The sequence below is a fragment of the Garra rufa genome, chromosome 17 (assembly GCF_049309525.1).
Source record: "Garra rufa chromosome 17, GarRuf1.0, whole genome shotgun sequence".
In the NCBI taxonomy this organism is placed as follows: domain Eukaryota; kingdom Metazoa; phylum Chordata; class Actinopteri; order Cypriniformes; family Cyprinidae; genus Garra; species Garra rufa.
The window spans coordinates 14,566,353-14,585,027 of NC_133377.1; the positions used below are offsets into that span (position 1 = coordinate 14,566,353).

The window sequence follows — 18,675 nt, forward strand, 5'->3', positions numbered from 1 at the left end:
AATAAACACTAGCTGAATTTATAAAGTAAGCCTGCATTTGTTCACTTTTCAAAACAACCAAAAAACAAAACTCCTATTAATCCAGAAAGTTGCATATATTTCACCATAGCTGGACATCCCGAGGGGAAAGACAAGACAGCTAGTAAATACCAGAGTGCAGTGAGTGTGTGTGGACTGTGTGGAGTGTGTGAGCGCTGCTGCAGCTCTACGGCGCACCGCTGCGCTCAAACCTCCTGCAACAAAAGCACAACACGCGCTCATCTGCGCTGTCAGTGTGCGCCCGGATCACAGCACAACTTAACCCTCTACACGACGAGACCAGCTAACCCTGAGTGGAATCAGACAGACCCCGAAACACACACCCGAGTTTTACAGACAGCGCGTTTATCTGGGTTTGGATGAATCGCGGTATCATTTTTTAATCACGAGTCCAGCGCGCGGAGCAGGAATGTCCCGGAGGAAACAGAGCAACCCGAAGCAATTCAAACGTGAGTTTGCCAACGCGGATTTTACTCATGCTTGTTTTCAGAGGACAGGACAGGTTGTTTATAGTAGTACAGTAGTTTTTAGAGCTTCAGCTTAAGTTGATAAACAAATTTATTTAAAGACATTTCATATGCATCGATTGTTGTGTGTCAAATGTGGATAAGAAAATCAAAAGCTCGTTTATGTTTTTGATAGTAGGATGCGTTTATCAGAATTATGCATTACTGTTATTCTTTTATTTTATATCATAATAGAATTGACAAAAGTAAGAAAGTTGGAAACTCTTGATTTATTTGAATTGCTGCATGCAATGTTTTTGTGATTTTCTATTAAGAAATACAGACTTTTAAAATAATTATTTAATTAAGAACTTTCCAAAAATGTTTGAGAAACCAATGCAAAAAATGTTAAAAATGACCTATGACATAAAATAGGCTAATACTTAACCTGTAAATTTTTTTTTTGACTAATATATCTGTTAACGCATCTCAAACAGAGAAGTGCTTTGGTCCACACTGGGTGAAATATCAATTTTATTGCGGCAGACTTGAAATGTAACACAAGGACAGCTCTCCAAAACAGCTTGTTTATTTCCAGTCTTGGCGTATTGCGCTGGAGTTTCTGTAAGTGATGAAAATGTTTGCTTAGCAGTCCGGGCATATCAGCTATCATCATGTCTGTTTTCTGCTTTTCAAGGTCTGCATTATACAGAAGGCAGTTGTAGTGATATCTCAATCTGCAGACGTGTCCCACATATTTCTGGAGCGATTTGAAACACTAGCACACAGCGGAGAGTTCTTGAAATGACTGTAGGCTAGAGCACCTGTAAAGAGCGCAGCTTTACCAGCCACCTGCTCATAGCAAAGGACAAAGAGGTTGTTATGGGTAGAGACGCTCCTCTCTCTCTCTCCTTTTTTTTTTGTTACATTTTGTTCCCAATTGAACACAGTTTGCCCTGTTATCTGAACCCTGGCGATTCACCCTGGATTTTCATATTTTGCCTATTCCATTCTCTGGTGTGCCCTCTGCGAGGCAGATAAAGCGAGAGCACTGAAAGAGCTCCATTAATTTGCCCCGATGACTGTGGCGATAAGGGCAGATAATGGGCTTGATAAGCTGGGGAAGATATACCATCAGAGACCCCATTATTACCATTAGAATTCCAGGCCGGCAGTCTGTTCCAGCCTGATAATCCCTCCCCCCATCCTCCACTTCGCATGATAAGACAAGGAATAGTCAGTCCGCACTCTCTTTATTAGCCCGCCTGGATATTCCGATAATATGGTGATAAATTATGTATTTTCTCTTCTCCCACTATTTTAGCCCCATTGAAGGATCTGTCTCTCTTCTTATGGAGAGATAAAAAGGGCAGTTTGGGTCATCTTTTTTTCCTTTCCCATGCGTCCCTCCCCCATCGGCTGATGTTTAGGGCTTTATTGTAATAAGAGTTTGATGGTAAGGCAGATTGGATGGCCAAGGTGTCTTGGTGGGAGAGTAGACGTCTGTGCTATCAGCTCAGCATCTTCAGCACAGGCTGCTACCAGCTGTTGATCTCAACCTCTTATCACCTGCACGGCCAATCGCAGTGTAAATTTGTCCAAATTGTTGGTCGCTGCAAGGCGGGTTCGCCAAGTAAATGACAGGGAGAATGGTACAAGTTACCATAGTTGTCTACCAGCTGTTTTTGTCATAAACTGAAACGTAACTCGTTGTGTTGAGGGAACTTTTACCATCTATGAATTAAAAAAACAACAACATCTACAGTCTTTTTTTTTTTTTACAAAAGCTGTCACTGGGGCGGTAACCTTTCAAAAGGTACCACTAATATGTACTATTTAGATACTAAAACAGCAAATAATTGCTATTGGTCTTCACACTGTTCCCTCCTACATTCAAAAAAGTCCTCAGTTCATCTACAGCCTCTTTTTGTAGCTTTTCTCTCAAAAAAAGGTACAAAAGCTGCCACTGGGGCAGTACACTTTCAAAAGACAGTAATATGTACTATTTAGATACTAAAACAGCAAATAATTGCTGTAAGTCTTAGCACTGTTCCCACACACACTCAGAAAAGTCCTCAGTACATCTACAGCCTCTTTTTGTACCTTTTTTTTAGGGTGGTAGCCTTTTAAAAGATACTAGTATGTATCATTTAAATACTAAAATCTACTGCTTTTGGTCTTCACACTGTTCCCTCCTACATTCAAAAAAGTCCTCAGTTCATCTACAGCCTCTTTTTTGGTACCTTTTTTTCAGAAAAAAAGGTACAAAAGCCGTCACTGGGGTGGTAACCTTTTAAAAGGTACTAATATGTTCCATTTAGATACTAAAACAGCAAATAATTGTTTTAGGTCTTTGCACCGTTCCCTCCTACATTCTAAAAAGTCATCAGTACATCTGCAACCTCTTTTTGTACCTTTTTTCTCAGAAAAAAAGGTACAAAAGCTGTCACAGGGGCGGTAGCCTTTAAAAAGATACTAATAGGATTAGGATATATTTTGTAAATTCTTTTCAGAAAAAAGGTGCAAAGCTGTCACTGGGGTGGTAACCTTTTTAAACAATGCTAATATGTACCATTTAGATACTAAAACAGCAAATCATTTCTGTAGGTCTTCGCACCGTTCCCTCCTACATTCAGAAAAGTCCTCAGTATATCTACAGCTTTTTTTTGGTACTTTTTTTTTTTTTTTTTAGAAAAAAAAGGTACAAAAGCTGTCACTAGGGCAGTAACCTTTCGAAAGGTACTAATATGTACCATTTAAATACTAAAACAGCAAATAATTGCTGTTGGTCTTCGCACTGTTCTCTCCCTCCTACATTAAAAAAGTCCTCAGTATATCTACGGCCTCTTTTTTTGTACTTTTTTTCAGAACAAAGGTACAAAAGCTGTCACTGGGGTGGTAACCTTTTAAAAGGTACTAATATGCACCATTTAGATACTAAAACAGCAAATAATTGCTGTTGGTTTTCACACTTTTCCCCCCTACACTTAAAAAAATCCTTAGTATATCTACAGCCTCTTTTTGTACCTTTTTTCTAAAAAAAAAGGAACAAAAGCTGTCACTGGGGCGGTAACCTTTTAAAAAGTGCTAATATGTACCATTTAGATACTAAAACAGCTAATAATTGCTGTTGGTTTTTGCATTTTTCCCCCCTACACTTAAAAAAATCCTTAGTATATCTACAGCCTCTTTTTGTACCTTTTTTCTAAAAAAAAAAAAAGGTACAAAAGCTGTCACTGGGGCAGTAACCTTTTAAAAAGTGCTAATATGTACCATTTAGATACTAAAATAGCAAATAATTGCTGTTGGTCTTCGCACCGTTCCCTCCTACATTCAGAAAAGTCTTTAGTAAATCTACAGCCTCTTTTTGTACCTTTTCTATCAGCAAAAAAGGTACAAAAGCTGTCACTGTGGCGGTAGCCTTTTAAAAGATACTAATAATATGTACCATTTCGATACTAAAGCAACAAATAATTGCTGTAGGTCTTCACACTGTTCCCTCCTACATTCAGAAAAGTCCTCAGTATATCTACAGCTTTTTTTTGGTACTTTTTTTTTTTTTTTTAGAAAAAAAAGGTACAAAAGCTGTCACTAGGGCAGTAACCTTTCGAAAGGTACTAATATGTACCATTTAAATACTAAAACAGCAAATAATTGCTGTTGGTCTTCGCACTGTTCTCTCCCTCCTACATTAAAAAAGTCCTCAGTATATCTACGGCCTCTTTTTTTGTACTTTTTTTCAGAACAAAGGTACAAAAGCTGTCACTGGGGTGGTAACCTTTTAAAAGGTACTAATATGCACCATTTAGATACTAAAACAGCAAATAATTGCTGTTGGTTTTCACACTTTTCCCCCCTACACTTAAAAAAATCCTTAGTATATCTACAGCCTCTTTTTGTACCTTTTTTCTAAAAAAAAAGGAACAAAAGCTGTCACTGGGGCGGTAACCTTTTAAAAAGTGCTAATATGTACCATTTAGATACTAAAACAGCTAATAATTGCTGTTGGTTTTTGCATTTTTCCCCCCTACACTTAAAAAAATCCTTAGTATATCTACAGCCTCTTTTTGTACCTTTTTTCTAAAAAAAAAAAAAGGTACAAAAGCTGTCACTGGGGCAGTAACCTTTTAAAAAGTGCTAATATGTACCATTTAGATACTAAAATAGCAAATAATTGCTGTTGGTCTTCGCACCGTTCCCTCCTACATTCAGAAAAGTCTTTAGTAAATCTACAGCCTCTTTTTGTACCTTTTCTATCAGCAAAAAAGGTACAAAAGCTGTCACTGTGGCGGTAGCCTTTTAAAAGATACTAATAATATGTACCATTTCGATACTAAAGCAACAAATAATTGCTGTAGGTCTTCACACTGTTCCCTCCTACATTCAAAAAAGTCCTTAGTATATCTACAGTCTGTTTTTGTACCTTATCTCTCAGGAGAAAAAATAAAAACAAAAGCTGTCACTGGGGTGGTAGCCTTTTAAAAGATACTTATATGTACCATTTAGATACTAAAACAGCAAATAATTGCTGTTGGTCTTCACACTGTTCCCTCATACATTCAAAAAAGTCCTCAGTATATCAACACCTTCTTTTGTACCTTTTTTCCAGAAAAAAAGGTACAAAAGCTGTCATTAGGGTGTTTTTTTAAAGATACTATCATTTAAATACTAAAACAGCAATTAATTCTTGTTGGTCTTTGCACTGTTCCACCCTGCATTCAGAAAAGTCCTCAGTACATCTACAACCTCTTTTTGTCCCTTTTCTCTCAGAAAAAAAAGGTACAAAAGCTGTCACTGGGGCAGTAACCTTTCAGAAGGTTCTAATATGTACCATTTAGATACTAAAACAGCAAATAATTGTTGTTTCAACATTAAAAAAACTCCTCAGTATATCTTGTTGTACCTTTTCTCTTTAGGGATAAATAAGGTACATAGGTGTACATTTAGACAGGTTCTGAGAAAACAAGGTACAAAAATAGGCTGTAGATGTACTGAGGACTTTTTTTATGAATGACTTTTAAATTATGGTGTGTGTGTGTGTGTGTTTGTGTGTGTGTTCGTGTATTTATATATACACCATGTTCACCGTACATCATATGTATTACACAGCTCTCTATTACTTAATTTTGCATTCTGTAAATACTGTATCTTTGTCTAATGACTGCAAAACCTTAGATCTTGTCTTAAAGTCACTCTGCATTTCTTTAATATCTCATATTAAAATGTTTTTAGGCTAAATATATATAATATACAGTCTAGCAATCATTATTGCACAATAAACCCGTTAAAAAGCTTACAAATATTAATGTACTGTAAAAAAAAATTAAAGGATTAAAATTGCATTTATTTTCAAGATGCACAAATGTGTTTTTAAGTAAAACCAATATGTGACCCTGGACCACAAAACCAGTCATAATGGTCGTTTTAATTATATATTTAAATATTATATGTTTAATTATACATAAAGCTGAATAAATAAGCTTTCCATTGATGTATGGTTTTGAACAATATCCAAAAGGGTGGGTGCAAAAAAAATCAAAATTTTGAGAAAATCACCTTTAAAGTTGTCCAAATGAAGTTCTTAGCAATGCATACTACTAATCAAAAATTAAGTTTTGATATATTCACAGTAGGAAATGTACAAAATCATTCAACATCATATTTAGTTAATATCCTAATGATTTTTGGGATAAAAGAAACATATTGTTGGCTATTGCTACAAATTTACCAATGCTACTTATGATTGGTTTTGTGGTTCAGATATAAATCACCTTGGCAGTAAATAAGTCATTGCAGAAATGAAACAGCAGATTTTGATACTTTGATATCTATTTCCACGATAATGGCATGCTTTAGGTGCAATTGAGTTGTCTCAATAATGTTTGTGGCCACTGTATGTGCTTCATATGTTGTTACTAATGAAGTTTAGTCTCTATTTTCAGCTCCTGCAGCAGTGAACTGTCAAAAGTATTTCTCTTGCTCTCATTGTTCATAATACTTCAATTATTTATTTGGAGGCTGTCATTTGCGGTTGTCGGCGCTAACTTTGTGCTGTCAGAATATGATAATTTATTTCATTATTATACCCTATCAAGGATGTCAGATTTGTTGCCTCTCCTTTATTCTTTTTTTAATCCGTTTTGATTAACTTCATCTGCCAACTGTCAGCGTGAGGCATCCCTCAGTCGCGAGCTATCTCTCACAGATCAGTGCAATATGAAGAGAGGGCTTATTGCGTGCCAACTTTCTCCCCAGCATCTGTTCAGCACTAATGAGCTATGAAGTGCTGTGGCTCACTAGGCTGAAGAAGGAGGAGGGGAGATGGAGAGGACAGGAACGCCACTCGCCTGTCTCGCCCTTCTCCAGAAACGCTGGGAGACGTCCCAACTGTTTAGGAATGTGGCTACTGTTTGTCTTTGTTTGTTGCACACAACAATTCCACAACTCACTTGTTATAATGTCTGGAGTTCTAGTCTAAAGCAATGAAAGGCTGTGCATTACAGTAAATGCAAGACTTACCTGTGGTCTTGAGTGGCTTATTGCTTTAAAAAAATTGGTGGAAATGCACCAGTAAACGAGCATTATTTAGCAATTGTTCAGAGGTTATTAAAACCTCCGTATCAGTCACAACCAAACAAAAAAGCGCTTAAATACAAATGTACAAAAGCTTGTCCTTAAAGCACGTCTGTAGGCCGCCTCTGGGACTCGTAGCTCTAAAAGAGGCCGACAGAATCAATGGCAAAAACAAGATAAGCCAGATGTTTATTTGACGAGCCTTAATCATTGATGCCCCTGCTGCGCTAGATGTCCTATCAGTGAGGTCCAGCGGCTCTGAGGGAACACGCCACTTTTATTCTCCTCACCTTCATTGAGCCTTTAGAGTTCAATGATGTTAAATCAATAAGTGTTGTCAGATGCACAAACTGGTGCTTGGTTTTCAATGGGAACAAAAAGACGGCTCAATTAGAGTGTTTGTACTGAAGATTTCTTAAAGAGCTCGTCCTTCTAGTTATACCGGCGACCCTTTAAGGCATGTCATTGCATCTTGCTAGCACCCTTGGGTGTCTGTTTTCTTTGTTGTCAATTGGCAAGTACATCTCCTGTCTGCTTAAATGGAAAAGACAGAAGTAGTCAAAAGTGCAGATCAAGATTCACTTCAGCTTATTTTGCTTTTTAATACTTCTGTATCTACTAGGGATGCACCGAATGTTCTGCAACCAAAATTATTCAGATGAAAATAGAAAAAAAGCTCTTTTGGTGTTTAGCCGAATAAGCAAAAAGGCAGAATAAATTATAACGAACAATGGCGTGACGCGATCAAATAGAGGCGCACACTAATGCAGCAAACATGTGGGCAGCTGTGGAAGCATTTAAAACTGTCCGGGAAAGACCTAAAATTATTACAAGCACCGACAGCGAGACACTGTTTAGTGTCGCATCGCATGTCTTCCATGAGAAGAGAAAGGTTGTTGCTGGTTACTGTATGATGACTGATATCGCCAAATGGCTTTAAACCATTAGTAAATAAACTACAGAACGTTATGTTGTCTAATATATGCACAAATGTTATTTATTCTCCTTAGCCAAGGTTCAAAGTCCAAAGCGTGAGGAAAATCTGCCTGATGAGAATCATTGGTAACACTTTACAATAAGGTCCATTTGTTAAACATTAGTTAATGTATTAACTAACATGAACTAACCATGAGCAATACATTTGTTAATGTATTTACTAATCTTTATTAACGTTAGTTAACGGAAATACAGTTGTTCATTGTTTGTTCATGTTAATTCACACTGCATTAACTAATGTTAACAAAATTTTAATAATGTATTAGTAAATGTTGAAATTAACATTAACAAAGATTAATAAATGCTGTATAAGTCCAGTTCATTATTAGTTCATGTTAACTAATATGGTTAACTAATGTTAACTAAAGAACCTTATTGTAAAGTGTTACCGAATCATTCATAAATCTGCTGCTGTCAGCAAAAAGTAGTGCTGAGGTCTTCTTGCGGGTTTCTGCCAAAATAAAAGTTGACATTCATAAATGTTAGCATTGTCGTTTTACTGTTCTTTTAAATTAAAATAAAAAAGTAACACAAAAATAATAATAATCATTACAACAGCTCTATTAATACATTTATTGTAACATTCTCCTTTGCTCAGCAAGGCTGCATTTATTTGTTCATTAAAAACATGCCTGATTCAAGAAGAGGGTCTTAAAAATGGCTTAAAAAACTTATTAATTTTAAGTTAAATTGTGCTTTGTTGGTAGGCTATAATGTCTACTAGAATGTTAAAAATGTTCAGTGTTAAATAAATATTTTTAAATTGTTGTTTTGTAATTGATTTTTTTTTCTTTGAAAAGCAATAAAAAACTGTAAAAAGCAAATATTGGCTATTTAATTTATGCAATGGTGAAAAAAAATGGTAGAATACATAGTAGGGAAAAACACAAAAAAAAAACATTTTCGGTAATCAGTTTTCGGTAATCGGCCTTCAGTGCATCCCTAGTATCTACATTAAAGGTATAGTTCACCCTAAAATGTTAATTTTGTCATTAATTACTTACCCTCATGTCGTTCCAAACCTGTAAGACTTTGTTCATTTACAGAACACAAATTAAGATATTTTTTAAGAAACCCAAGAGCTTTCCGACCCTGCAGAGACAGGAACGCAACAGACACATCCAAGGCCAAGAAAGTTAGTAAGGACCTCTATAAAATAGTCCATGTGACATCAATGGTTCAACCTTATCTCTCTTAGTTTATCATCTGTATATTCTGGTTGAAATAAGTAAGGCTGGGCAAAAAATTGGAGTTATCTTGCTAAAATCTTTAGATATGTTTGCAAAGACTGTTTAACGTACAGCGTGTATGGGTTCTATGTCAGAATGCCTGCTCCTGCATCAGCAGAAATCAACCAATCAGAATTGATGGATAACTTTTCAGGAAATGTCAATTTTAGGCTTGGGATCAGGGTTAGGTGCTTCTACACCCTTGTTAGTCAGCTATTATTTCCCTCTTATTTATTTAGGAATACATTGTGGGTAGGGTTAGGTTAAAGCAGGGGTCCCCAAGCTTTTTTTCTGAGAGGGCCACATAATTTTCTTTTCTTTAATGGGGGGCTGGGTCGGTTTATAAAAGAAAATACCATGGGCCGGACTGACTACTAGTAGTAGTATTATTATTTTAATTTGATTTTACCTGTATTTAGTCTACCTTTTAAGTTTATTTTGTTATGCACCACACAGACTGATCATTTATTTTCAAAAGATATACAGGTGCATCTCAGTAAATTAGAATGTCACAGAAAAGTTAATTTATTTCAGTAATTCAACTCAAATTGTGAAACTTGTGTATTAAATACATTTAATGCTCACAGACTGAAGTAGTTTAATTCTTTGGTTCTTTTAATTGAGATGATTTGGCTCACATTTAACAAAAACCCACCAATTCACAATCTCAACAAATTAGAATATGGTGACATGTTGATCAGATTATCAACTCAAAACACCTGCAAAGGTTTCCTGAGCCGTCAAAATGGTCTCTCAGTTTGGTTCACTAGGCTACACAATCATGGGGAAGACTACTGATCTGGCAGTTGTCCAGAAGACAAGCATTGACACCCTTCACAAGGAGGGTAAGCCACAAACATTCATTGCCAAAGAAGCTGGCTGTTCACAGAGTGCTGTATCCAAGCTGTGACGGTGCAAACAGAGACGAGGAAGCAAATGCAGTGCAATGAACGTTTATTGAGACAAACAAAGAACAAACTGCAAAGTGGTGAGATCCCTCGGCTGGTGTGACACAGGGGCTTGATGGCTGCGGTGATGTGGCGTGATGATCCCGTGAAGGTGAGTAAATCCAGAACACTGACGAAATACACATCCAACGAGACGAAGACACGACCAACAATCCTGACACGAACCCAAATCCAGAATGAACTATCGACAGAGGAGATGAAGGCGAGGTGAGTATATATAGCCGGGGATGATGAGATGCACCTGTGGAGGACTGATTGGCAGCGTGCTGGGGAGCATGACGTCACACGCATACACACACATACCACATGATAACGAGACAGAGAAAAACACAACAGATGTATGTACCGTGACAGTACCCCCTCTCCTAAGAACGTCCCCTGACGTTCCCAGCCTCCTGCACCTGTTGATTAAATTCATCAATAAGAGAGTGATCCAGAATGTCTCTGGCAGGCACCCAACTTCTCTCCTCCGGACCGTAACCTTCCCAGTCCACCAAGTACTGGAATCCGCGCCCCCTCCGTCTCGAGTCCAGAATGCGATTAACCGAATAAGTGGGTTCCCCATCTACGCCTGTTTGGCGGCGATGGAGGCCATTAACGCTGAGGCGGAGCGGAAGCGCCCCTACTATAGGGCCAGGGCGGAGGCGTTTTTTCGGGAGAGGGCGACCGCTCTCTCTGTGCCGGACGCGGCGGTGACCGCTCTCTCTGTGCCGGACGCGGCGTTGACCGCTCTCTCTGTTCCGGACGCGGCGGTGACCGCTCTCTCTGCTCCGGACGCGGCGGTGACCGCTCTCTCTGTGCCGGACGCGGCGTTGACCGCTCTCTCTGTTCCGGACGCGGCGGTGACCGCTCTCTCTGCTCCGGACGCGGCGGTGACCGCTCTCTCTGTTCCGGACGCGGCGGTGACCGCTCTCTCTGCTCCGGACGCGGCGGTGACCGCTCTCTCTGCTCCGGACGCGGCGGTGACCGCTCTCTCTGCTCCGGACGCGGCGGTGACCGCTCTCTCTGCTCCGGACGCGGCGGTGACCGCTCTCTCTGCTCCGGACGCGGCGGTGACCGCTCTCTCTGCTCCGGACGCGGCGGTGACCGCTGAAGTTCCTCTGGCGGCGAGGCCAGCTCACGTTCCACTGGCGGCGAGGCCAGCTCACGTTCCTCTGGCGGCGGTGTCCGCTCACGTCCCTCCGCTGCACGGGCCTGGCCCGCCATCCCTCCCCCTTATGCACCTTCCACCGTTCCTCCTCCCTCCAGAAATTTTGTTTTGGGAACGTCTGGTAGCCGTTCCCTAGAGAGGGGGTACTGTCATGATCGGGGCTGTGGGTTTTCCCTCAGCCACCTGAGGTCGCTGTTTGCACTGCACTCTGATTCATCACGTCTGTTTTGTCATTACCACTGATTCACACACAGCTGTTCACAATCTGGACTCTGTATAAGAACACTCACACTTCATTCCGTTTTCAGGTCTGCATTGTCTTATGTCTCCTGTTTTGTCTGTTCACTCTGCGTTCCTGAATTCCTGGCTCAAGATCATGTTCCCTGTTTAGTTTATTTAGTGTTTCAGTTTGTTACGTTTGTGCCGTGTTGGCCTTTTGTTTTGTTTATTTTCTGTTAATAAAATACTTACCTGCATCTGGACCCAGACCTCCTTGGCTGTAACGTGACACAAGCATGTTAACAGAAAATTGAGTGGAAGGAAAAAATGTAGAAGAAAAAGATGCACAAACAGCCAAGAGAACCGCAGCCTTGAGAGGCTTGTCAAGCAAAATCGATTCAAGAATCCACTGTGTTTTTTGAAGCCCATCAACTTCATCATTGCCTTCATCATTTTCAGCGCTTCCACAGACTTCTCAGACTTTCTCAGCTGAAAAACTTTGGGTAACTGGGAGATGAGTGAAGTCTTGCTTTCGCACCTGTCCCACAAGCAGTGCTAGTTTCACCTCAAATGCTATTGAGTCATTTTGTCATCACTCTGAATTTTCACCTGTTCGATTGCGATGACACATTATGTTGAATGTACCATTCTGTTGGTGAATTTAACAAATAATTAGGCTGTGTTAATAACTAAAGGAAATTTTTGTTTGGAAGCCAACCTTTGTAATCAAATACCGATATGATATAAGTAAAACATATATTTCAAATTTTAATTTTTCATTTTTCTGGCATTGCTCAGAGGGCCGGTCTAAATGTGGGGGCGGGCCGCATTCGGCCCGCGGGCCTTAGTTTGGGGACCCCTGGGTTAAAGGGTAGGGATTGGGTAATTATTTTTGGACAGTAATGTCGATCCAGGTTGAACAAAACATGTTGATCCAGGAGCAAGTCTTACTTGGCAAAATCACGGTGAACACTTACCGATGTCTTTACTACCTTTCTAGGCCTTGAATGTTTTAGATGTGTTGCTGTCTATGCAGGGTCAGAAAGCTCTTGGATTTTGTCAGAAACATCTTAATTTGTGTTCAGAAGATGAACGAAGATCTTATGGGTTTGGAACAACAAGAAGGTGAGTGAACTGTCCCTTTAGGTGTTACTATCCTCTAATTTATTGTCGGAAAGTAGGGGTCGACTGATATCCCAGGCCAATACAGTATATCAGCTGACATTTGGGAGTTTTAAAATATTGGCATTGGAGAAAAAGGTTTTCTGTTTCGCTGATGTGTTGGAAGTGTGTGGGACTCTTATTTTGATGGACATGAATGGCCTCCCAAGTCATATTTACAACTGGGAAACTTTTGATAGTTTCCAAGTTAGGCAGGCCATAAACTTTAAACATGGCGGTTGAGAGAAAAATAGGTGTACTAATGTTTATCAAAGTTTTGTTTTTCGCACAACATGTAATTTTGCTTTCTCTTGTCGTTACAGTCATGTATATTTACATATATAAATAACCATTTAATGCATATTGTATGTATTGAATACAGTGAAAATAGCGTATTTTTGACCGAAATATTCATATGGTTATTAATGAATGGGACGCTACATTTTATTCAAAACCTTTTTGTTAATATTGACTCAATTTCTTCTATACCTTTTGGCTTTAATAATATTTTTGCAAGACAAAAAGATAAGAATGAACTCAAGAATGGGCCGTCCACCATTCTTGTTCTTTCCGACAACAAAGCATTTGAATGGGACAAACTTGAAATTGCAACTTCAGAAGTTCGAAGTAGGTAGTTTTTGATATGATGTAAAGGAAGTATCAGTATTCATGAGTTGTAATGACTGTTGACTTTCGCTGTTTAACAGTTCTGATAATTAATTATTTGACAGAAGAACTGTTAAACAAAGAAAGTAAACATATACTGGCTTTGTATCGGCTACACTGCTCTATGTGACATTGGCATTGATTGGGCATCACAAAAAAAAAAAAAACAGTATTGGTTGTCCACTAGCTAAAAGCACTCTGTCTGCTCTTTCTTGTACTATTTTATCTCATAAATCAATGAACTTTCAGTGGTATTGTTAGGAGGCTATTGTTTATGTATCTGAAATGTATGATCAAAACCCAATCAAATCTGTGATTATGGAATTTGCTTTCTTCTGTAGATTGATGAAAGTGACAAATAACTGAGTAAATTCTCTTTTAGCTCAGTGAATGTTGTGAGTTCATATGTGCTACTTTGTTGAGTTGGTCCCCAAAAGAAAATGCTGAGATTTTAACCAGGTCATGTAAGTGAAGAGCTCAGAACTCTTTGCTTGGATGCAGCTTTTTTGATCACTGTCTATCTAAACAAAGAAATTGTCAAAGCATCTGTCTTATAAAAGACTTAATAAATGAGAATTATTTGAAAAGCCAGATATGTTTGCTTGTACAGTGGCTGCTGGTGCCACAGTATACAGTGTTTGTTGGGATTAGAGAGCTCGGCGGTCTAATTTTAACTTCAGCACCTCCACAGCAAATGTGATGGCACGCTTTTAAATGCGGAGTGGAAAATCGCTAATGGCACAAATCCGGGGCACTAATAGGTGATAGCTGAAGTTTGTGTGAGCATCTTTTGCGAACTGCGCTTAAAAGTTCATAATTCAAAGTGCTTTTGGGGTTGAGTCTGCAAAGCTGTTGATATCAAATGACAGCCTTTAAGTTCTTTAATTACCTTAGTGATTGCGCAGCACGCTTCCAGGATACTGGAATACTGTTAAAGCTTAATTATTACTCGTGCTTTCTGTTTATATCAGGGATTTGTCAGAAAATGATACTGTGAGTTGCTTGTTTGGAAAGGAGTCTTTGCCGTGAAAATGAGAATCACAGAACAGAAAAATAAAACAGGAGATCTCTTGAATATCTCAGTTGATTCTCACAGACAGCAGTGAGATTAAATGAACACATTTCTCTTGAGTAGGGTGACCATATTCTGAGAATCCAAAAAGAGGACACTCCACCCCCGATTCAGCAAAAGTACCCAAGTGTTTGAACTGAATCTTATACTACAACCTTATTGCCTTGTCATCTCTCTTAGTCTTATCTTTATACAGGCCGCGTTTCGGCATGTTAGTGACACACAGTAATCTGATTGTGAGCAGATAATTCAGATCTTTAAAGTCAAGAAATCGTTTTTTTTTTCAGACAAGGATGCTTTTGGGCATTGTGTTCCCTTTCCAGTCAATTTCTCCATTCAGATGTCAGCCATTGTTCCTACAACTTCTTCTCACTGCAAAAACGATTTTCTTACTTAGATTTTTTGTCTTTTTTCCAGCCAAATTATCTAAAAATTATTAAATCAAGAAGGATGTACTAGACGAGTAAAAATGATTCTCTTGTTTTCAGAAAAAAATCTTGTTTTCTGTTTGATATATATATATATATATATATATATATATATATATATATATATATATATATATATATATATATATATATATATATATTTTGCTTACCCCATTGGCAGATTATTTTGCTTCTTCTAAGCAAAAACTTACTTAATTTTGACTTTTTTTTTTTTTTTCTGAAAATAATTTTTACTTGTTTAGAAAATCCTTCTTGATTTAAGAATGTTTTGATATTTTGGCTGGAAACAAGAAAAAAAAAATCTAAGTAAGAAAAGCATTTTTCACAGTGAGCTTAAATACTAGTTCTGGGATAGCAAAGTGTATTATACCACGAGCTCAAGTTATTCATGTTTCCATGCTGTGTAATCATTCATCTAATCTCATTTAAAGATACAGCAGCACAAAGACTGTTCGTGGGAAAAGACTGAGTGTCTGTAAGGATTATGGGAACATGGCGATCGCTGATGGGGCTTCTGTATGCTAAACGAAATAAAAGTTCTTATTGTATATCAGATTAGTCATGCATGCAATTTTGTTCACCCCAAACATCACAGAGCAAACAAAGATGTATCACTGAGATGCTTTGAGAGCTGTATAGAGGGGTGAACCAACACTATGCTTGTTAAAAAGATGTGCACTTTGGTAGATTTTTAAAAAAGAGCGCTTATTACAGAAATAACAGAATTTAACACAAATAAATCAGAACTGAATTTAATGTTTTTGAACACTTGCATTTCTAAAGATATATTTGAAATACACTACATTTTATGCAAATGTCTTTTTTTGGAAGGGTAAAAACATTGCATGCAACAGTACAATATATCATATACTTATGTCCCTCTCAGCTTGATTTTAATTATTCGTGTTAAATGAAATATGCCATCTGCTCCGAGGTTTGCTGGAGGTGCAGTAGATGTTCGCATATTCCCTGAGACACTTTGAAAGACATTCTTGGCCCATATCTTTCCCGAACCCTTTCTTTCTGCTTTTCTCTCTATTCTCTCCGATCTCTCTGGCCCATCTACCCCTGGGAAGAGCCCATCAGAACGACTGAGATGTTATGCCACTGAGGTGATCGGGCATGTGATACAGTGCCAGGCTGCCACAGCTGTTTGTTTGATGTTGTGCCGACGTTTAGAAGGAGGAATCCAAATCTGACATTCACACAGAGAAGCATGAGAGAAAATGAGTCTCTTTGGGAATGTAGTCAAGCAAGCATACTCTATGTGATGCACATAGTTTTAGTGTTGTGTTGTCTTTATAGTAAAGCAGACTGTATTTAAAAAATGCTAAATGAAATTAGGCAGGTCAGTTTCTGGATGTCATGCACCTTTTTACGACACACGGGTGTGTAATATTGACAAAAATGGCAGGATTTATTTTCAATGCCATTTGCATACATACAGATGTACAATTGCATGCGTAATACTGATACTAATGTTTTAAAATAGTATTTGGAATATTACAGTATAACATATTTATTTGAAATTAAATTAAGCTTTTACATTTGAAACTAAAATCACCAGTAGCTGTGGCAAGGCATTGTCTTCATGAGTGAGTCATTGAATAATTTATTCAACCAATTGTTTTGAACAACTGATTCATTCAAGAACGAAACAAGTGACTGTCTTTATGAATGGATCACTAATCATTTGATTTGTTCAAAAATATAGATTCATTTAGGAGTTAAGCAAGTGACTGTCTTTATGAATGGATCACTGAATCATTGATTCATTAAAAACGCAGAATCGTTTAGGAGTGATGCAGTTGACTGTCTTTATGAATGATTCGTTGAATCATTAATTAGTTCAAAAACGCAGATTCATTCAGGAGTAGCGCAAATGACTGTCTTTATGAATGAATCGTTGAATCATTGATTTGTTCAAAAATGCAGATTCATTCAGAAGTGATGCAAATGACTTTGTCTCTATGAATCGATCATTGATTCATTCAAAAAAACTGATTCATTTGAGAACAAAGCAAGTGACTGTCTTTATGAGTGGATTATTAAATAATTGATTCATTCAAAAATGAAAATCCATTCAAGAACAAAGGAAGTGACTGTCTTTATGAATGCCTCATTGAATCATTAATTCATTCAAAATGCAGATTCATATAAGAATGAAGCAATTGACTGCCTTTATGAATGGATCATTGAATCATTGATTCATTCAAAAACAGATTAGTTTGGGAACAAAGCAAGTGGCTGTCTTTATGAGCAGATCATTGATTCTTTGATTCGTTCAAAAATACAGATTCATTAGGGAACAAACCAAGTAAATGTATAAATGGATTATTGAATCATTGATTTGTTCAAAAACACAGATTCATTTCAATTCATTTAAAAAACTGATTCATTTGAGAACAAAGCAAGTGACTGTCTTAATGAGTGGATTATTGAATCATTGATTCATTAAAAACTGAACATTAATTCAAGAATGAAGGAAGTGACTGTTTTTATGAATGGATCATTGAATCACTGATTCATTCAAAAACATTCATTTGAGAATGAAGCAGGTGACTGTCTTTATAAATGCCCAATTTAATTATTGATTCATTTAAAAATGCATATTCATATAAGAATGAAGCAATTGGCTGTCTTTATAATGGATCATTGAATAACTGATTCATTCAAAAACACAGCTTCATCTGGGAAAAAAGCAAGTGACTGTCTTTATAAATGGATCATTGATTCATTAATTCATTCAAAAAGACAGATTAATTCTGTAACAAACCAAGTAAGTGTATAAATGGATTATTCAATCATTGATCTGATATTCAAAAACACAGATTTATTTGGGAATGATGCAAATGACTGTCTTTGTGACTGGATCATTGAATCACTGATCAAAAGCACAGATTCATTAAGAATGAATCAGGTGACTGTCTTCATGAATAAATCATTAAATCATTTATTTGTTCAATAATGCAAATTAATTTGTGAATAAAGCAAGTGGCTGACTTTATGAATGGATCATTGAATCCTTCATTTGATCAAAACCTTTTTTGAGAATGAAGTAGGTTACTGACTTTACGAATGGATCATTGAACTATTGATTCGTTCAAAAGCACAGATTCATTAAGAAATTAAGCAGGTGACTGTCTTCATGAATGGATCATTGAATCATTGATTCGTTCAAAAACACAGATTCATTAAGAAACAAACCAAGTGACTGTCTTTATGAGCAGATCATTGAATCACTGATTCGTTCAAAAACAGATTCATTTAGAAATGAAGCAAGTGACTGTCTTTATGAGCAGATCATTGAATCACTGATTCATTTAAAAACACAGATTCATTAAGAAACAAACCAAGTGACTGTCTTTATGAGCAGATCAATGAATCACTGATTCATTTAAAAACACAGATTCATTAAGAAACAAACCAAGTGACTGTCTTTATGAGCAGATCAATGAATCACTGATTCATTTAAAAACACAGATTCATTAAGAAACAAACCAAGTGACTGTCTTTATGAGCAGATCAATGAATCACTGATTCATTTAAAAACACAGATTCATTAAGAAACAAACCAAGTGACTGTCTTTATGAGCAGATCAATGAATCACTGATTCATTTAAAAACACAGATTCATTAAGAAACAAACCAAGTGACTGTCTTTATGAGCAGATCAATGAATCACTGATTCATTTAAAAACACAGAT

The 18,675-nt window shown here is 37.4% G+C and overlaps 1 protein-coding gene across 1 annotated transcript in view; it reads left to right on the forward strand.

The window, feature by feature from the left end:
• The first annotated feature begins 285 nt into the window (after window positions 1-285).
• The window catches only part of zfpm2b (zinc finger protein, FOG family member 2b), a 160,594-nt gene continuing 142,204 nt past the window's right edge, over window positions 286-18,675 (forward strand). Inside the window, exon 1 of the mRNA XM_073822402.1 lies at window positions 286-488. Within this exon, the coding sequence (XP_073678503.1) occupies window positions 449-488 (40 nt within the window). The 5' untranslated portion in view covers window positions 286-448. The remainder of the gene's footprint in view (window positions 489-18,675) is intronic.